Source organism: Nesoenas mayeri, assembly GCF_963082525.1.
Source record: "Nesoenas mayeri genome assembly, chromosome: 5".
NCBI lineage: Eukaryota > Metazoa > Chordata > Aves > Columbiformes > Columbidae > Nesoenas > Nesoenas mayeri.
Window position 1 is genome coordinate 7,870,941 of NC_137548.1, and position 17,673 is coordinate 7,888,613.

General features: G+C 39.4%; 1 protein-coding gene across 1 annotated transcript in view; it reads left to right on the forward strand.

The window, feature by feature from the left end:
- SYNE2 (spectrin repeat containing nuclear envelope protein 2) overlaps positions 1–17,673 on the forward strand; it is a gene marked incomplete at both ends in the record, with an annotated part of 173,278 nt that overhangs the window by 57,655 nt on the left and 97,950 nt on the right. The window contains 11 exons of the mRNA XM_080344595.1: positions 52–213; positions 1,573–1,719; positions 5,081–5,236; positions 5,592–5,857; positions 7,001–9,110; positions 10,548–10,870; positions 11,818–11,962; positions 12,687–12,902; positions 13,280–13,545; positions 14,335–14,491; positions 16,080–16,235. Coding sequence (XP_080200721.1) covers positions 52–213; positions 1,573–1,719; positions 5,081–5,236; positions 5,592–5,857; positions 7,001–9,110; positions 10,548–10,870; positions 11,818–11,962; positions 12,687–12,902; positions 13,280–13,545; positions 14,335–14,491; positions 16,080–16,235 — 4,104 coding nt within the window. The remainder of the gene's footprint in view (positions 1–51; positions 214–1,572; positions 1,720–5,080; positions 5,237–5,591; positions 5,858–7,000; positions 9,111–10,547; positions 10,871–11,817; positions 11,963–12,686; positions 12,903–13,279; positions 13,546–14,334; positions 14,492–16,079; positions 16,236–17,673) is intronic.

The following is a 17,673-nucleotide window of genomic DNA, read 5'->3' on the forward strand; positions in this document are numbered from 1 at the left end:
TTTTTGACGATGACTTTACTGACTGTAAACATTTTGTGTTTTTCAAATCAGGGTGAGGCTGATAAAGAGAGCCCAGGTACAGACAAACATGAGAGGGTCCAAGAGGATGTTCTGGACAATGCAGTTCAGGGTGGTGAAGCACAAGTGGAAAGGCATCAGGATGGTGTTGATATTGAAGGTGATGAAACAAGAACGGAAACCCATCTGGCAGAGGTAACTAGACATGAGATTACACAAGAGTGATTGAACTTGAGGGTATATATAGATAGTTTAGCTGCAGTGGGGAGGATATTACTAATAAATAAATACTAAAAACCTCAAGTTACACTGAGCTATTTTGGTCTGATGTGCTGTATGCTTAGTACATGTTAATTCTCTGAATCCTTTTTCATACATTTAAAATTAGTAAGGAGGCAACTTTTTTTTCATTAGTGGTTTGCTGACCATACTGCATTCCAAGTCACCTGGACGTATTGTGAAGTCTTCTTACTGTTTTGCTTGAATACTGTTACTTTGCTTGAGTTTCTTTCATTTATTTAGATTTCTTATTTATGTATTTACTTTCCATGTGTGAGGCTGCATTTGAAATGCTGTGTCCTGTTTGGTGCACCCTGATACAAGGGGAATTTTTAACAATCTAGAGCAGTGTTTAGGTGCTGGAGCCAAAACAAGTGGGAAGAGGCTCAGTTCTTGTTGGAGATGAGGAGGCTCACAGGGGTCTTGTTGCAGTCATACCCTCTCTGAAGGGGTGTTATAGAGAAGACTTTTCTCGGACTTTCAGTTTTAACGAACTGTGTGAGATGTTGAAAGCAGCATATTTGTGACAAGATGGAGCACAATGTGCACTCATGAGCTTGCTGAGAATTGGGGTAAATTTGTGCATCCTGGATTGCGAGTGGGCTACTTTCGTTCCTTATCCTATCTGACTTACAGCCGCTAGCTCAGGTATCCGTACAGCATGGATAGGTCCCCGGTGCTGTTCTCTGCACCAATGGTCATGGTGTAGGGATCTGCCATTCTTTATCTTGTGTAGGTGGCTGTTTTATTTCATCTGTCCTCAGATGATAAACAAACTCAGACAGAACTTAGAGTCAGCAAATACCTCAGCATGTACATACAGCAAATCCCTGGGCTGCCCAGAGGAATATCCTGCTTGGTAATCAATTGCCTGGCTGTCCAACCACAGACTCTCTGTCTATGCTATAAGATTGGAGCCTCAGGAAAAAGCTAAACTTTTAAAAACATGCATTCAAAACTGCATCTAGGGGGTACACAGTTCACGGTCCTTGCTTAGAATAATGAAACATGAACAGCGTAGGTCAGAGGAAGAACTCTTGTGATCCGCAATTTTTCTAAAAATTTATAACAAAATTACAGGACTACTTCTTCTTAATGATTTTCTTGGCCATAACCTTGCCTACTATAAATTATGAGATGTAGTTGTGGTTTTCCTCATCTACCTATAATTATGGGTTTCGTAACTTTGTCATCTCAAGCACTGTAATTACTACTCAGCAGGCTTGATTAGAGCTTTTTGATTACTTGTTTCTTTTATCTTTCTTACACCAAAAGGAGAAACCTAGTGATGTGAAGAATCAGCCATATAGAGAAGATGTGGAGCAGGTTCAACAAAGCGTGTGCCAGAAGAGTCGAGTCCCAAAATCTGCAGCATCTGAGAAAGATGGTTTGGAATCTAATCCCCCAGTTTCTGCACATGAGGTAACCCACATTCTGTCATTTCAAGCTAAAGTTGTCAGCCATTGAATTTTTGTTTCCACATGGGCTTCAGCTGAAGTTCTGTTATAAAAGAAGAGGCAATTACTGTCATATCAAAATCAAGACCATTGTGTATAGTTCTGCTTTGTATCCATGGTAGTTTTCAACTGTATCCAAAGTGCTAGTGACATCGTATTTTTCAATGGATCTGCTCAAAAGAGCAATATTGGGTTTCAGAGCCAGCAAAATTGGTATTTATTTTATGATATTTAGAGTTTCTCCTTAAATTGTTAATCAATACAACTTCTCTTCATGTTAGTACAGTTAGCTGTGATAGTCTCTGCCATCATAAGGTAGGCAGATCAGAAAACTGAAATCCAAGGGTGATCCACCATAAGAAAATAAATAAAATAGTAAAAGTAGAAGGAATTCAAGCTGAAAGAATAACAAGGCATGTTATTAAATGATATTCCTAAGTCTATTCTTCTTTAAGAATTAGGGTGTTTTATCACAAGTGCTCTGTGACTGCTGATCCTTGGTCACCACATTCTTAAATTGAACGAAGGGCCAGATCTGATCTTCACAGTTAAATCTGTAGGCAGGTCCACAGCTGACTTGTCCATTGGCAGGTCTTACCTGGGACTTGCACATCTGCTCTAACTGGGAACCCCAACAAAACCTCTCAAAGGTCTTGGTAGTCTGCAGAGGTCCTTGCTGACTGGAAGCCAGCCAACGTTATTCCAGTTTACAAGGAAGGGGTGAGGGCAGACACAGGAAACTACAGACCTGTTAGTCTAACCACAGTTCCTGGAGAAATTATGGAGAAGATCATACTGAATACTATTGAAAAGCATTTAAAGAACAATATAATCATCATAGACTCACTTAGGTTGGAAAAAGACCTTTAAGATCATCAAGTCCAACTCTAAACCTAACAGTCCACCACTAAACCATGTCCCTAAGTGCCACATCTACCTCAGGGATGGCAACTCCACTGCTTCCCTGGGCAGCCTATTCCAATGCCTGACAACCCTTCTAGGGAAGAAATTTTTCCTAATATCCAGTCTAAACTTCCCCTGGCACAAGTTAAGGCCATTTCTTCTCATCCTACCACTTGCTACTTGGGAGAAGAGACCAACATCCTCCATGCTACAATCTCCTTTCAGGTAGTTGTGGACAGCAATAAGGTCTTCCCTCAGCCTCCTGTTCTCCAGACTAAACAACTCCATTTTCCTCGTAAGACTTGTGCTCCAGACACTTCACCAGCTTTATTGCTCTTCTTTGGACATGCTCCAGCATTTCAATGTCTTTCCTGTAATGAGTGGCCCAAAGCTGAAGACAATGTTCAAGGTGCGGCCTCACCAGTGCTGAGTACAGGGACAATCACTTCTCTAGTCCTGCTGGCCATGCTATTCCTGATACAAGCCAGGATGCTGTTGGCCTTTTTGGCCACCTGGACACACTACTGGCTCATGATCAGCAGCTGTCGATCAACATCCCAGATCCTTCTCCACCAGGCACTTTCCAGCCACTCTTCCCCAAGCCTGTAGCACTGCCTGGGGTTGTTGTGACCCAAGTGCACGACCCGGCGCTTGGCCTTGTTAAACCTTGTTAAACCTCATACAATTGGTCTCAGCCCAACTATCCATCCGGTCCAGATCCCTCTGTAGAGCCTTCCTACCTCTGAGCAGATCAACACTCCCACCCAATTTGGTGTCTTCTGCAAACTTATTGAGGGTGCACTCCAACCCCTCATCTAGGTCCTTGATCAAGATTTTAATCTTTAAGTGTTTGTGTTCAATGGATTTGTAGCTTGTGAAGGGAAGGAGAAGTAGGTTCTGCTGATTTCCTGAGGAAGGTGTTGGATAAAAAAGGATTGAGACTGTGGGCTATACTGTGGGCCTCTTTGTGTCAGGACACTTACTTTTCTGTGCGTTTTGATGTGTTTGTATTTCAATCTGGTAAAGTGGATTTCCTCCTCACTCTGTGATAGCTTAGCTGAGTTTTTCTGCTTATTTCGGTTCTATGGCACTCCAAAGTCACTTAAGATTAAATCTTATGTCTGAATTGATGCAACCGCTACAGATGTGTACAGAGAAAAGTGGAAAAGTTCTCTGATTAATTGTTTCACGAGTGGTCCACTTCAGTCTTGACTGAAAATAACCAAAAGAGTTCAAATAAATAGAATTATTCTTTTCTAATAATGTTTACAATGGGCTACGTTTCCCATATGTGGGAGCAGGTATATTTTGGATAGGTCATGACCCACAGAGAGGCAGATGACAGTTACACCTTGCAAGTAATATGTCTGAAGGGACAGCTGTCTGCTTCCTAGTAAATAGTATCTGAAGTAGCAATCCAGTAAGTTTATCAAACAATAATATTTTATTGTTGCTCATTTTATGTGGTGGTACCATGGAGAAGCTCACACTGTAGTCGTATCTGTATATTTGTATGCATTCGCTCCCGTGAAGTCTATATGCGGAACAGATCCCAGTTTACACCAGATATAGACAGGTACTGTGGGAAGGGAAATGCAGAAAGACTTCTAAGGTATCGCCTTGTGATCCAATAAGCCTATGACATTTCATTTATACTGTTGTCTGCAGTAGCTGAAGGTGATTCAGAGGATTTTGAACTGGGGCTGGCCGAGAGCATCCACTTGGGCAATGACCTCAGCTGATGGGCTGTTAAATCTGGCCACATCCAAGTGACTTGTCTTTCTGTCCATGTGGGAATGATGGCCATGGCAGGGACTGGCTCTGGAGCCCCCCATTCCCTTTCTCCCCACCCCAGTTGAGACATGGCTCCCTTAATGCTCTCGTCTTACCCTGATCTTAGATAGCACTTGTGGTGGTAGCAGCTGTGGCTTTGTGTCACAGCCAAGATGCTTCATGCATGAGCTGCTCTGTGAAGAACAGTTGAAGAGATGGTCCTGGTGAAGGACCCAGCAGTATATCAAGGCAGGTGCTGAGCAGCAGGAATGTGGATGTGAGAAAAGGTTAAAGGTCCATGACTGTGTAAGGAGGAGGGGGAAAAGACAGTACAGACCTGTGAATTTTTCAGTAGCAGAGATGGGTGCAGGGAGGATGTTATTTGAAGGTGGGGATGTCAGAGTTTCAAACTTAAAACGATGGGCAGAGATTTCATAGCTATCTGAGCAGTGCTGGCAAGCCATGGTGACTGCAGAGGTGGAGGGTAGTGATGGAGATTCCAATATCTGGGTCTTGTTTGACCTACAGAGGTTGTGAGGGAAGCCACAGCAGGATTCAGGCACGGCTTAAATATGCAAAGCCAAGTGTTGCAGTCAGAAAACCTGTTGGTTTAGGACCTTCAGAAATAAGAATCCTGTTTTGCATTGTAGGACACCCGCGCAGAAGTGGTTGTCCAGAAGGAACTATTTCCTGGAGTGCAAGTAAATACTGAATATTTTGAAGAGGAACAAAAGGTCAATGAGCTGAAAAATGAAGTGGCTGAACTGGATATTGTGCTCATAAATGAACAACTAAAAGAGCTAGAGGTATGGAAATTGCAAAACCATTACTCATTGTTAATGTAGTGACACACCTACAGAATTATGATTCACTTGAACAAAACAAAACTGTTGCATATAGTGTTATTTAAGGTTTGACTGCATGATTCGTCAGGTAATCCGTGAACACTGTGCCTTAATGCAAATATGTCCATACCATATTTTGTACTGCTCTTCCGGAGTGCAGATGTATATACACCTGTGATTGTATGTGTGCTTCCATGATGTGCACAGGCTTGTGTGCTCATTTGTGTGTGACCGAGCAAGTGAATGCTTGTAGATCTGTGCTGGAAGTGTTTAAGATCCTTTTTTAATCCTATCTCTGTGGTGGGCTTGATTGTAGAAATTGCAAACTGAACTGGAAACATGGAAAGCGAAATCTTTGTGTGACAGTCAAGAAGTGTTTCCCGATGCAACAGGATCAAACAGAGCAGAGCTGCAAAGCCCCGAGCCCGCGGTGCCCTGCTGGGACAGGCTGCTTCGAGAGCTCGATGCTCTTAAGGCAGTGAAGCAACAACAGTACTGTTTAATTAACGAGTACCAGAAAAATCTTTCTGCTGCACAGTCCTCAATGAAAAATTTGTCGACAGAGAAAGATAACATAAAAATGTAAGTAAAGTTGTGAGTTTCTGTTAATAGGTTGCAGAACAAATATGGTTCTAGGCTGAATTTCTTGCTATACTTCAGTAATGCTCAGACAAGAATATGGTGTTTTATCCATTTAATTCACATTACGTAGCAAGAGAAGTCTCATAGGTTTGTAAGTTTAACCAGCCTTAAACAGAAGAATTTCTGGTGATTCGCTGCTATCCTTGAGCGACATCTACTCTTTTTTGGCAAACCAAAGAAATGGTTGCTGTGCTAAAAACCTATATAAAAAACGTATTAAAATACATTTTGCAAAAATATGGCAGATTTCAGTTAGTATTTCAATACTAATTTTTCTTCAAGGACTTATTGGTTGTATTTTTTTTTTTCTGAGGGAAATATCTTATTATTCTGAAAATTAACCTTATTTGATAGGAAGAATTCTGTGGCAATAGATAAATCTACAGTACCAATTCAGAGGTAACCAATATGTAGTGCCTTTTATGAATTTCCATTCAAAACATGGAACTAGCTGATTGGTTACAATAATCTAGCACAACAATTTGAAAATCTTTAAAATAAATTATAAAAATGTTAATTTACAACAAAGAGATTGAAAAAATAATAGAAATCTAGCTACTAAATATGTTTTAGGTGTGAATTTCAATATACTTCTGGAAATAAAAGATGTGTACATAAACTTCTCCAAATTAATTGTGATTTAATGGGATTTTTTGAAGTTTTTCTTATAGCTTGTATCTTCATTGTGAATCTGAAATAACCATAAAATGTTATTGATTCCCTTAGACATGATATAGCACTATAGTGGATTTTTACAGTTTTATTTATTGTAACTTTAAAGGGAGGCTAAATTCTTTTAGGAAATAAGACATTCTATATTAGTATATACTACAGTTTTAGAGAGTTTAGATTAGAATATACGTTTCCTGTAGAGATAGATAGAAATAACTAGTGCTGTACGGATAAGCAGGAAATAATAATACTGCAGCAGTCGTTTGGAAATTTGCGAGAGAACATTGGGAGATACATGTGAATAAAGTGAGCGAATAATTTTTTTAAACAGTGAAACTCTCTTTTAAAAATGTGTCTAGTCCATGTTTTAGGATAATTTTTATTTTAAACACTACTCTTATTTTTTGGCAGGGGTCCTATGAACAATACGGTTCTTCTGGGGAAAATTAAGGCGTGTATAGAGTCCTTACGAAAAGAAAGAGATGTCTTAAACCAATTGAAAACTCAGCAAGAAGGTTTCTCTCAGCATTTAACATGTATGGATAAAGTGTTAACCGAAAGCCAGATGAGGCGACTGGAGCAATGGTGGCAACACATGGAACAGACCGTGCAAAAGAAACATGATCAAGTTGTGGCAGAAATTGATGAATTTAACTTGCTTATGAATAAAGCACAGGATATTCAGAGACTGATACAAGAACAGTATTTACAAGCAGAGTTACGTTCCTCAGCTGAAGGAAAAGCCAAGTGCCCTGTGCTTTGGACCACAGAGGTACAGGACATTAAACATGGCCTTTCTCTATTAAAAAGAAGGAGTGAACTGCAGATGAAAAGAATTTGGAGTGATCAAGAGAAGGCAGCTTTGGAGAACTCTATATATGATTTGCAGAGCAAATTGGAAGCATTATCCATGCAACAAACTCCTCAAGAAGATGTTCAGATCACCAGTACTGCTCTCATGAAACATGAAATGATGAAGAGGCTGAAAGAAAATATCTCATGGGTCAAAGATTCCCTCTCTTCTCTTGATCAGAAAGCAGCACTTTTCCCCAGTGATGTTAAATCACAGATCAGAAGTTGTCAGCTTATGAGAGATGAAGTTCTAAATAGAGAGCCTGAAATTGTATCACTGGATCATGATCTCCAGCACATTGCTCCCAACTTGAAGCCAGAGGAGATCTCTGATATGACCTCCCTTTTAGAAGCGTTGCAGAATTCATACAAGGCTCTTGTTCTAAAATCAGCTCAAAGATTACAGCACCTAGAGCTCCAGCTGGAGGAGAGGCAAAGACTTATTGCAGAAATAGAGAAGGTTCACTGTCAGCTTCGAAATGCTGAGATGCTTGCCAGGCCTGACATGAACCAAACCGGCACGTGGTCAGAATTAATCAATCAACATGACCTTTTAAAAGAGATTTTAAAGGACGTACAGGAAATAGAAGGGCTTATCTCATCCCACTGTAAAGAGAGTCAGGTCACAGCTGGGGAACTGAGCCTGTCCGAACAACTATTTTTGATTGATCAATTAAGAAGTCTGAAGAACAGAGCAAAGAAAACACAGAGGCAAATTCAGGGTAAACTTCGTGAAGTAGAAAAAAAGATAAGTGTATACAGAGAGTTTGCTGAAGGAGTAACTTCACTGCAGCAAGATCTTAATGTTCTACACTTAGGTGAAATAAACCTGGAAGAAGATGAAATATTAGGTCCCAATCAGAAAGTGAAGGATAAATGCAAAGCACTGAAAGAAAAAGTATTAGCTTTTCAGTCAAATTTGTCACAAATAATGAAGTACAAAGAAATCTTTGATTGTGTAGGTCTGGAATGGGACTCACGGGAGGTGGATGAATTGCAAACTAAATTTTTTAAAATTAAAAATAAGATTAAAGGGAAGATAATACGCCTCGATAATGTTGTTAGGGAATGTGATAGGATTCAGACATTGCTAAATAAAATCCAGACTGCGACATCCACTGTAAGAAAAGAAGCTAACATCATAAATGATAGCTCTAGCTCTTCTCCTGCTGAGAATCTTATAGCTGCACAGATTCTGTGTCAGACAGTTCAACAAATCTTGTGCTTAACCCAGGAGGCAGCAAATCAAATAAACAAAAATGAGGTCTTTGATACACCATTGAAAGAATCTAAGAGGCAAGAAATAAAGACCCTGGAGAAAGATATTGAGGAATTGAATCAGTTTCTTAAAAACTTGGTCTCTGGTCTCCAGGGTGTAAACAAGGAAGATATCCAGAATGAAGTAGAATATATCTTCCACATCATAAAGCATATTCAATTACAGCTCCAGCAGCCACTTCTATTAGACTTAAAAATGATGCAGTACCAAAAGACGCAATGGGAAGCAATTCAGAATATGATCCAAGCAAAATTTTCTGCTATTAAATGTATAATGGAAAAAGAGATGGAAAACCAAGAAGAAAAATCTCTTACTGCTGGTATAGAAACAAAATTAGAAACACTGCAAGATCATGAAATACAACTGAAGACAGACATTGCTGCCCGTGTTGTAAGTATATTTAATAAAAGTAAGCTATAGCCATACATCTTTCCCCCATAATTAGATTAGATGTCTATGACTGCAGTGTTTATATTTTCATGACTTATATCCTCCTTTTGTTCTAATAACTGAACTGGCCCATCATCATCTCTGCATTGGTGGATATGATGGGAATCATGATAAGAAACTAAGGAGACAATGAAGTTAGTTGTATTAAGTTGGATTATAATCAAGTAGTGGGGATTAGCACAAGAAAAGAAAGGTAAAGGGGAGGAAGGAGAAGGTTGTGTTGAAATATTGGGGCTTGGTGCAGTTGTGCCTTTTTTTTTCTACTATAAAGAAAAAGCTTACCAGCTGGGAATGATCAAGGAGAGTAAAGCACAGGTCCGATCAATGTGGAGGCTGAGCAGAGGAAAGGCAACCAGGATCCAAGGCTCTAACACAGTATATAAGGCATTGATAAAGCATCGCTGGAGGATCGACCTGATTCTTGATGCCTTTGTCAGGAGCGGTCCAGTGAAACTGGAACAGATTCTGTTAGAGGGATGAGGAGAGTTGAGTGCAGTTAATAAAACTGAATTTGCTCAACCTGGTAAGCTGAGGGCAGGTGGGAAATCTAGCTGAGAAATATAACGAGGCTGGAGGTAGACTTAATGGATGGAAAAGGACAGTGTTAATACAGGAGAAAGAGTGAATAAATTTATGTTAGAAACCAGAAGAATGGTAACCTTCACAGCAGAGAGGTTCTGGAACTGTGTTCCGATCAAGAAGACCTGTGTCCTGACTTACTGCCCAAGAGATCAGTGGGTACAAACAGGGAAATATGAGGTAGTAGCTAATAACAGGGAAAGGGACTCAGGATCCCTGGTGGACTTATGGTCCTGCTACTGGATTTCCTGGTTTGCTATACTTAATCTTCACTGCTTGGTTATTGTGTGTTAAGTACAACACCAAAGTTTCTCTACCCTGTGGGAATCCAAGAGCTGGCAAAGCCACACATCATTCTGTGTATAGATCCATACAAGAAGAGGGTTTAGCGAGAAGCAGTTATGCAAGTCATAGTGGAGATATCCCCTGGCATAGAGTAAAGCATCAATGTGTGGGCTTCCCCTGTCTGAACAGGACATATACTGCAATGTTCATCAGGGATATCATGGCTCTTGTGTCTTGCCATCCTCCTCTCTGGACTTTTTCAGTATCAGCAGTTCCCTCATAACTCCCGTTCCTATGGCTGGGGGCAATCAGTCCATAGGGGATAGCGCTGAGCTGTGACTGCCTGGGTAGCAGAGTGCGTTTGCCATGTGTCCTCCCTCACTTCCTCAGGCAACTTCTGGGAGCGTTGGTCTCAAAGACAACCAGGTGTGAAATCCTGAGAAGACCATCTGGTGATCTAGAGGAGCACAGCAGCCTTTCTTGATTGTTCCTTTGTCTTTTTAACACTTCCAGAGTGCTCTGGAGGAGGCGTGTAAGACTGGTGAGCTTTATACCGAGGCTGTTCAGAGGGCTGCTGGATTCCTTGAGGACTGTGAAGCTCAAGTCAAGTCTGCCCCAGCAAAGCTCAGTAGCTCAGAGCAGTTTTGTCGAACCCCACAATGGAAACAAGAAGAGTTTGACTCTGCAAAAGCTACCATAGAAAACCTGGACTCCAAGCTGAAAAATCTTGTGAAACCAGAAGACAAAATATGTCTGGAAAATACTTTAACTGAACTAGTCAATAAGGCTTTGACATTAAGGGAGAAGGCTCGAAGGAGGGAAGCTGATGAACAGAGGTAGGTTTAAGAGATCCTCCTAGATTGTGTTCCTGTTGCAAGAAATTGGACTGATAAAACCAGTGTTCTTTCTGCTCTGATAGAACCAGGTAATTCAGCAGAAGGAACTCTAAGAACTTCTGTTGTTCCCAGATGTGATTGTAATGGAAGGAAAATTACCAGACAATAAGCATATTGCTGATAATTTGCAATGCAATCGTTTTTAGTATATTCCAAAAAGTATGTATAGGGCTCAACTGAGTGTCATATGGTGCCAGAATCAGAAGAATGCACATTTCCACAGTCTCCAGTGCTGGTGCAGGTTATAGTAGTTTTCAGAGGGCCCCTAATGCTTGTCTTTCATAGGCTATTCTGATGGCTTGAGAAAGTAAAGACCAAACAAGATGCAGGCCATAGTTTCCTTCCTTCAAATATAGGTACAGAAGAGATCTGTAGGGCCTTCAGATACATATATAGAGATAAAGTTTAGGAGATAAAGGATTTTTTAAATTGCTTGCTCATAATCCAGTGCTTCTGGTTCTGTCGAGCATAACCTTAAAATCTGCTTTTATAAACAAAACTTTAAAGGCTTTGGTAATAGAAATGATAAGATAGAAATAAGAAATCGGAATTGTACAGACTATACATCATAGGGACAAACAGAATGTGTGCTGCAAACTAGGAACTAATTTTTTGGAATGCGGAGAATGGAGACTTGGATCCAGACATACAATTCTTTTGAGCAGTTCCATGGCTGATACATGGATGTACATACTTATATTTCTTTACCTCTGGGACATTTGTACCTGCATCTCTAAAGTATCTCAGATACTGGACCTGACGTGTATAACAAATGCTAGTTGAAGATAACTAGCAAAAGAGTAAGGACTACTAGTTCAGAAGGTTTATTGTTTATTCTAGTGGACATTATGGTTGGTTTTAATTGGTCTATAAATTGTTTCATACAGGTACTTTGAAAAATACAAAAGCTACCTGAAAACCAAAGACAAGGTGTGTGATAATCTTAACAAACTGGAAAAGATGCTTAGACAGTCTTTATCTCAAATACCAATGTCTTATAAAGAAGCTTTGGAGCACTTAGAAGAAAGTAAGGTAAGAGGAGCTCTGAAGAACTTGAAAAGCTAATGCAAAACTGTGATGTAGCAGCCATGCACACCATATGATATAGTAGAAAGAAGTGAAGCTCTTTATCCTGTATTTATGTATCTATAAAACCACATAATGTATTTTACAGAACACCACAGATTATAATAGACCATGTAAAACAAGTACATCTTATTGCTGTGTAAATGAAATGTTATCTGTGATCAAGATAGTGTTGTATTTCTGTTCAGTTGCCTCTTCTCTTTGCAGGACCAGGGCTGATCAAATTTCTAACATTGCTCTTGCTTTCCCTCAGAAGCGAAAATCAGAGAATTTCCAGTTTCCCTACCCAGGGCTCTCTTGCTGCCTCCCCACCAGACCTCTGCTATAATTAACCTCTTTGCTGCCTTCTTCTTTAGTGCTCGTCCTGTTACAGGCTTGTCATTTTATATATCTGTAAAAACTGCTCATTTCTCTTCCCTTCCAAATAACCAGAAAGAACAACCACCTAATTGCCTGGGCACATTGTTCTTCTGTTTGGTTTGTTTGTTTTATTTACCCCGTCATTCTCTACAGTCTTAGCCAGCAAAGTTCTCTCATTACAACTATATTTAGACAACTCAGTGGAGCGATTGCCATTTTATTAGAGGATCCTAATCATGTCACTGAATGCATCATTAACACTCCTGACTGTATTGTTCTATTTATTTACTTGTTCATTTTTCTTGTATAGATTTTAGTCTCCAACATTGACTCAGCTGAAGATGATCTTGTCAAGCTGAGGCAGATCTCTGGAGAGCTGATGAGATTGTGCAAGGGACGTGACAGGGCACTGGGCAGGACTGTAACAGTGCTGTGGGAAAATTGGCTGGGTTTGCTTGAGGCAGCAAAAGGGCTGGAAATCAACTGTGAAGAACTGAAGCAGGAATGGAAATTTATTAATGAGGAGGTGAGTCGCTCAACAAACAGTTTTTGGGAATGAACTAGGGATGTGGCCCACAGTAAAATGACATGTAAAGGGCTGAGATCGGTGCAGAACATCATTTCACACCCACTGATCAGCCAGTTATCTCCAGCCTTTATTGAACCTGGAGTCAAAACCATGGGGATATTTCTAGTACAAATTCTCTGACAACAGAACAACGGTGTGTGTTTATGTGCTTTGTTAGAGCAAACTCAAATGTCTTGGCACACCTCAGAGGTTCAAGCTCTCTGGCTATGTAATTCCCAATACTTAGTCATGCATATAAGTAAATGAACAATGTGACTTAAGGTGATGGAATAAAAAAGCACTTTGTCTCATGCTTTGACGTGCTGTTTACTTAGCTGGAACGAGAAACAATAATTCTCGATAAGCTCCAGGAAGAACAGCCAGAAAGTCTTAAAGAGAAAGAGAAGGCCACCAGAGAGGAACTGGTGGAATTACTAGATTTTGTGAGCTCATTTGAGGAAAACATCAACCAGCAACAGCTCCTGTTACTCTTACTCCTTCACCGAATAAGAAACATCCTGAATACATCTGAAAACAGTGAGGCAGAAGCTGCCCTTCCCGCCTTATGTGAGATAAAGGCAATGCAGGATCGCTGTAAAAAGTAAGTGGTGTGAAATTTCTGTTGGAGATATGACATAGGACTACTTATAAGCACAGCATTTTATTTTTGTTATTAAAGAGCTTTAAGGCACTTAAAAGATAGTGAATGCCCTACTGGGACAGACCAATGCCTCATCTCACCCACCTGCTGTTTCCAGCATTGGCATTGGGAGATAGTGGTTATGGAGACCTGAGCCTTGGCCATGTCAGGTGTGGGCTGTAATTTGTGTTCTAATGTAGAAGGTATCAGAAAGGGTGAAGGTCAACTTGGAGGCTCCAAGCTCTTGTGAACTTGAATGAGATATGTGGGTCTTCCACTCTTAGGAAAATCAGACCTTGGGCTTTTTGCAACAGTGCAAATTTTGCCTTTCTAAATGAGTGCCACTACTTAAAATTTGTCTCACATATTTCTTTTACAAATCTGTGATTTTACTCGCCCTTCTCCATGCCTGCTTTTTGACATGGAAATCTTTGTGAATGTCTTCTGCTCTGCCAGCATCTTATGACTTTGAGAACCTGATCTCTGTTTGCTGTTTAAATATGCATGCTATCTTATTTGAACTAGCAAATATACTTTGTTTAGCAATATCTGAAGACTAATTTTTGAGTAAACTGAGACAATAAAGGGCATAAACTCAGAGATTTAGTTACAGAAAATAATACCAACATACAGACAAATGCAGTTCTACATATATATTTTAGAAATATCTATGTTAAGCCTGCTCTTTGACTACTTCTACATAGTGTAGAGTCTAAGAGTTAATGTATTCTTGCTGGAAATCTTTCGTAGGTTGTATGAAAAGACTCAAGACCATAAGGATTCTGTACAAGCTGAGATTAGAGAGAGGAACAAGATCACTGAAGAAATAAATGCTGTGACAAATGCATTACAGAATGCTGCATCTGTGTTGTTACAAGATGCTGGTGGCAAGGCAGGACAACTTGAGGTTGGTAACGGCTTTGTTATTGTGTGGGGATATTTGGAATATGTTTTCTTCTATGTTGAACTTTCTCCAAATAAAATTAGTTGCAAAGTATACACACATGCACATTGACTTAATTATTCTGTCTCAGCAGAATGAGCGGCCCTGCCATGTTAGCAGTTTGTGTTTCTCTCCCTTTATGTTGTCCAGTTATCAGGCATGGGAGCCTTTCCAGATTGGAGGGAGATTCCCAGCCTGTTGTGTGCCTTTTGGGAAGGAACGTTTAATGTACATCCTGCGCTACATCCTCCTCTGCATACCCAGCCAAAGCAGCTTCAGATGCTCTAGATTTTATGTCCCACATCAGAAGGTTAACTTGGGAAATGCATTTTAGAAATCAAAATGTGATCAAGACCACAGCAACCAGCACTCTGCAGCAACCCGGTCTATACGTTTCTAATGTTGTAACTAATGTTGTAACTGATTCTTTCAAACTCAAGTCAGGGAATCTCTAAACTCCCGCAAATCCTGGCACAACTTAAACTGGGCCATTTGACAACAACGGCCTTCTCTATGGTGGAAAGAGGCACACAGCTGTTTGTGGTTTTGAGTTTTTTAATATTGGACCCAGTTGTCGTGGGATGACAAGAAATAAATCATTCTCAGACTTCTACATATTTTTACATATTTCTTCTGTGCACTGTGTTTGTGTGAGGGAAAAGATTCCCAAGTGAAGACTAGGAGTTAATGGATTACCATTACCCGGACTGAAAAAGCAAAGTATGTTAATTTTAGTGTCTTTCATTGCCTGATAGGAGCTTTAGATCTTTTTCCCCAATAACCTGAGTTAACATTTGAGTTTCTCAAACAGCTGAGCATTGGGAAAAAGGAACCATAAAGCAACCAAACAGAACTTTCCAACTTGAAATTCTAGAAAACCTTCAAAACAAATGAGTTTCTTCAGTCTTTCTGCAAGAGGACTTGGATCAGATTTTATTTCTAGGCCACAGGCTGTAGACAGTTGTTCAAGTTTCTTTTATCTCATAAAACCGACATTCTTTGTGCAGAACTGGAAACCACTGTTTTGAAAGGAGCCTGCTCTGCTGCTCTGCATAATTGCCTGAAAGCAGACACTTCAGCTTGAAACCTGTTGCTTTCTGTGGCCTTTGTGTTGTTTATAATAATGACGGAATGAACGTTGGCTATTAAACATCTTTCAAAGAGAAAATGCACTTTTGGCAAAAGGGAGAGCACAAAGGTTAAGATTTAATCATAGGAGCACTTCAAATGATTTGCTATACCTGTCAATAAACATCAGTGCGTCAGTTGCCTGACATGGGGTAGTATCAAGTTTAATTAATTCTGAAAAAAAGATTGAAAAGCATCATTTGATTAAATGCCTGTTTCTCAAAGCTTAATCTGCTTGCAGACGTAATCAAATTAGGTTTGATATCACAAAAAACAACTTTTCCAAATCATAATTGTGGTTAGAAATATAGAACACAATATGTATGTGTATATGTATATACACACACATATGTATGTATACACACATGTAGATGCACTCAGTAAAAACTAGGTAAAACTGCTGAAGCTGTTCTTAATTTTGTAGGAGGTTCAGACTGTGGTCGATAGAGAAAGTCAAACTCTAAAGGATATCATGGAGAAACTGCGGATCAAGTATTCTGAAATGTATACAATAGTTCCTGCAGAGATCGAAACGCAGCTGGAGGACTGCAAGAAAGTACTTCAAGGCCTGGAAGAGAAGGTAACTGTCACTGTAATTTTCATATTTACCTTTTTGTAATGTATCGATAAGTACAGCGATATTTAAAGACTTGTAACTATGAGTTTCAACTTGAAACATTGATTATTTTCATTTGTGTTTTCCTTTTGGTGAAAATGTATGCATGAGGAGAGATTCCTCCTGTTAACTGTCTCCTTTTAGAATAACTTTGCAGTAAGCAGTGTTCTGTTAAAAGAAGACAGGGCAGAACCTGTCGCAATAAAGCCTCGGGTATGATATGGATCCTGTCTTCTATCCAGCACGATTCTCAAACTGATCTAGTAGTCAAAGGTGATTGGGAAGTTTTTATAGCTTAACTGAGAAGAAATTTTCAAAACTGTGTTAAAAGAGGAATTTGAAACGGGATTTTTTTAATCTAATTTGCACAGGTGGTAGTATATTGTGGCATGGTTCTTTTACCACCCCTTGAGACATGGTTGCATTCCATTAGAAATAGTCAAGGAATTTAAATAACTAAATAACACTGCCTTGGCTTTTTGCATATTTTTTTTAATCTACAATGGCTATAAACAGTTAACTGAAAGTGAAGTTATAGGAAAATGGGGTAATACTGTAAGTTTGAGGTCAGATTTTAACCCAGTGCAATTATTATTGTTATTTGTTCATTTATGTTACTTTTAAAATAGGAAAAAGCTTTCTGTTCTCTTATTTCAGAAACAATAAGGTTTAATGCTAATTTTAAAGGCTAAATCTCCGTTAATTTGATAAAATTAGAAAGTTTAATAAAACAATTTTGAAATCCAGTTACTTGTTAGTGTCTGTCAGATCATTCGTTTTATGTTGCATTAAATATTTGGAGACATATTCATTACAGCTTGTTAGTTTTAATTTGGTTAACTTTGTGGTTTCTGTTTCAAGATGGAATCAGTGTTTCGGATGAGAGAGGGAAGGAGAAGGGAAGTAAAAAGTATTTATGCTTTGGGGTTTCTTTTTTTGCAGTTTACTGTTTCATTCACTAAGATAAAAGGTTATGCCAGTGCACACATTACATGTTAGAGTGGAAGAACTGATCCTGGAAACTAGATAACATTTGCTTTTCACACTTAGAAAACAATATAAGTATTAGGAGCTTCAAACCAGAATAACTACTAAACTAGAAATCTTTTGCATCAATGCAGCATGAAGCTGTGCAATGTGCATATGCCAAAAAACCCCTATGTCTGCAGCACACAAAGAATTTACCATGATTTAACAGTTTCCTGGTGCTTGACTGACCATAAAAGTGAGCAGAGTTTAGTAAGAAAAGATGTCACTTTGGGCTAAGAGCAAGGACTTTCTCACTCCCTGCACTTCATCTAGTCCATCATAACCTGGTACCTTAAATGTGTCACTCAGTTCTGTGCTCAGGCAATTACTTAACTTCAGCTTAATGGAAAATTTTTCTCTTTACATAGAAAAT